The sequence below is a fragment of the Aplysia californica genome, unplaced genomic scaffold (genome assembly GCF_000002075.1).
Source record: "Aplysia californica isolate F4 #8 unplaced genomic scaffold, AplCal3.0 scaffold00576, whole genome shotgun sequence".
NCBI classification, from domain to species: Eukaryota; Metazoa; Mollusca; class Gastropoda; order Aplysiida; family Aplysiidae; genus Aplysia; species Aplysia californica.
The window spans coordinates 283,414-286,461 of NW_004797846.1; the positions used below are offsets into that span (position 1 = coordinate 283,414).

Below are 3,048 nucleotides of genomic sequence, written 5' to 3' on the forward strand. Positions count from 1 at the left end.
GGGGGGGGAGAGATAGAGAGAGAGAGGAAGAGAGACAGGGGGTGGGGATGAAAGAAATGGGGCCAGAAAATGAGAGAGAGGGGGAGGGAGAAAGAGACAGATAGTGAGAAAGGCAGAGAAAGAGAGAGACAGCGAAAAAAGAGAGAGAAAAAAAAGGAGAGGGAAGGAGATAGAGAGGAAGATAAGAGAGAGAGAGAGAGAGAGAGAGAGAGAGAGAGAGAGAGAGAGAGAGAGAGAGAGAGAGAGAGAGAGAGAGAGAAACACAAAAAGTTGAAAAAGAGAGATGGAGGGAGAGAGAGAAACAAAAAAAGGAGAAAAACGGTCAAGCAGACACACAGACATAGAAACATACATACACACAAAAAAACAACAACAATAACTTACTTTGTCCATCGAATTTTCGGATGATGGTGTCGATGAAGATGTTTGGAGGGGCCACATGGCCGCGACGCACAGGCATTATTCTGGCACGATGACAACGGTAGCGCCACAGTCGTCAGCGTGCGGAAGGCAAAGGGGTAACGACCAACACGCTCAGGCAAATGGCGGTAATTCGGGGTACTCCCTGCTCCGCCCGGGTCTGTCTCTTGACTGCTGCAGCACTGCATCCATGCTCTGAAGAAGCTTTTGGGAATCTTTTCAAGTTGTTGCTCAACGCACACAGACACACGCACACACACTGTAAGGGTAGAATCTAGTATCCTCTCCTAATTACTTCCAAGGTTGAACGAAGAATCTGACAGAGTGAGCGTGTCACTGATGAACCTAGTAGGTGTTGGTATTCACGGAAAACAGAGAATTAATCAAAACGTCTAGCTATTTTCAATTAAAATTCAAACTTTTAATTGCACAGCTAGTCCAAAGAATCATACCCTGCTCGAGATCCCCTCAAAATCGTTTCATCACCTTATTATGCGAAAAGATTAGATTTTTAACGTGTGCCAGTTTAACCGTAAAAAAGAAAATAGCCGAGTTATGATGATGACGATAATATTAATAATAATAACAATAATAATAATAATAATAATAATAATTATTATTATTATTATTATTATTATTATTATTATTATTATTATCATTATTATTATTATAGTAATAATAATTTTGAAAAATAGTAACGATGATAATAATGATCATGAAAAAATATAAAAACAACAACAATAACGACAACAACAAAAATAATCATATTAATAATAACAGTAATTAATAATAATAATAACGATATAAATACTAATATAACCATAACACTAACAATGATAACTGTTATTGAGGTTAAGATATAGAGGATATCATTCATACCTCTCTCCGGTGTTCTAATAAAGACATTTATGACAGCTCAGTAGCATTATTGCTGCTTTTATGACTATATATATATCACAGGTTTGACGTGACAAAAACGTAAAATCTTATTACAGGATAACAGAACTGGGGTCAGTACAAAGTGAGATGAGAGCAAGATCCTTGAAAACTAATTACATTATGGTCGAGCTAACTCTGAGAAGTAGACTCGTCTCCTGAGTTGTTTTTGTTTGGTTTTTGTTTTTTGTTTTTGTTTTCTTTGTTTTTCCATTTTCCTTACTTTATCATATATACTCACGCTTGTTCTACAACTGTATCCTCATAATACGAAATCTTCATTCTTTTCTAAACACTTTGGCTGAAAATACAAGCCTGTAGTTTGAAAATTATATTTTTTTATGATTAAAAGAGTAACGTACGCATATTATATTTACAACTATACTTATTGCTGTAACCAAATGGGGTAATGATAATAATAATAATAATAATAATAATAATAATAATAATAATAATAATAATAATAATAATAATAACAATAATAATAATAATAGTAATAATAATAATGATGATAATAATAACAATAATGATAACAACAACAACAACAATAATAATAATAATAATAATAATAATAATAATAATAATAATAATAATAATAATAATAATAATAATAATAATAAATAGCATTTGTATGGCGCATACCCCCGCTCAAAAGCGAGCTCTATGCGCTTTTCACTAAACTTATTATTATTAGCATTGTTCCACAACTTGTAATAAGTCAGTGTTGACGCGCTTCTCCAGCTCGGAACGTCGCGATGAATGGCTAGCAAAATGAGTCCAACTTCAAACTCAGGCGCTTTATGAAATAACGGAAGGTATTTAAGGAACTGCAACGCCAGGAGAAACCATGACTCAGAAACGACCGATATTGCGTAAATGTTTCACAAACTGTAAAACCTGGACCAGGTGGCCGATGTGACCTTGAACGGTCACCCAAACTCAAAATAGATCTAACAATTTTCGCAACCAGGGCATGACTGGTATCGTAACGAAATGGCTTGGCAAGGATACATTATTCTTAACTACTACGCATAATAATAATAATAATAATAATAAATAGCATTTGTATAGCGCATATCCCCGCTCAACAGCAGGCTCTATGCGCTTTGCACTATATTATTACCCAGGCAGACCATAGAAACTCCGAAACATTCTCTGCTTCCCGGGAAGCTTACAGTGCAAGCAGCTGATTAAGCGCTCAAACACTAACAAACTGACAAGATCTTTCGCTGTCTATAGCCGGGTACCCATTCCCACCTGGGTGAAGTGAGGAAAGTTCGTGTAAAGTGCCTTTCCCAAGGACACAACGTCGGGCCCCTGACGGGATTCGAACCCACGACCTTACGGTTGCGAGTCCGAGAGCCTAAACACTAGGCCACCGACGCCACATCTAAAGTCAGAAGAGGGTACGATTAATCGTTCTGAAATATTGGACTTACACACCCCTCTACCCCACCCCACCCACCCTGAAAAATATTGAAGCATAATAACAAAATGAAAACCAAAGCAAAACGAAAAGCAAATAAATGCAATTTTTTAAATAACCAACCAAAAACACTGCCCCCAAACAACACTCAGCTAACATAATTATAATGATAATGCGGATTACCATGGGTATGTGATGTGTTTATATGCGCAGTCGCGCTTTCATGAGTAGATAGGTATTTGAGTATCAAAAAGAAACAGAGAGAT

General features: G+C 36.5%; 1 protein-coding gene across 4 annotated transcripts in view; it reads right to left on the bottom strand.

Moving 5' to 3' along the window:
- The window catches only part of LOC101863051 (potassium voltage-gated channel subfamily H member 6), a 270,601-nt gene that overhangs the window by 250,043 nt on the left and 17,510 nt on the right, over positions 1-3,048 (bottom strand). For 3 of the 4 annotated variants that reach the window (XM_035972094.1, XM_035972095.1, XM_035972093.1), the window contains exon 2: positions 385-765. In XM_035972094.1, coding sequence (XP_035827987.1) covers positions 385-460 — 76 coding nt within the window. In that variant the 5' untranslated portion in view covers positions 461-765. Of the gene's footprint in view, positions 1-384; positions 907-3,048 lie in introns of all 4 variants that reach the window. The other variant, XM_005107107.3, reaches the window with a different exon arrangement.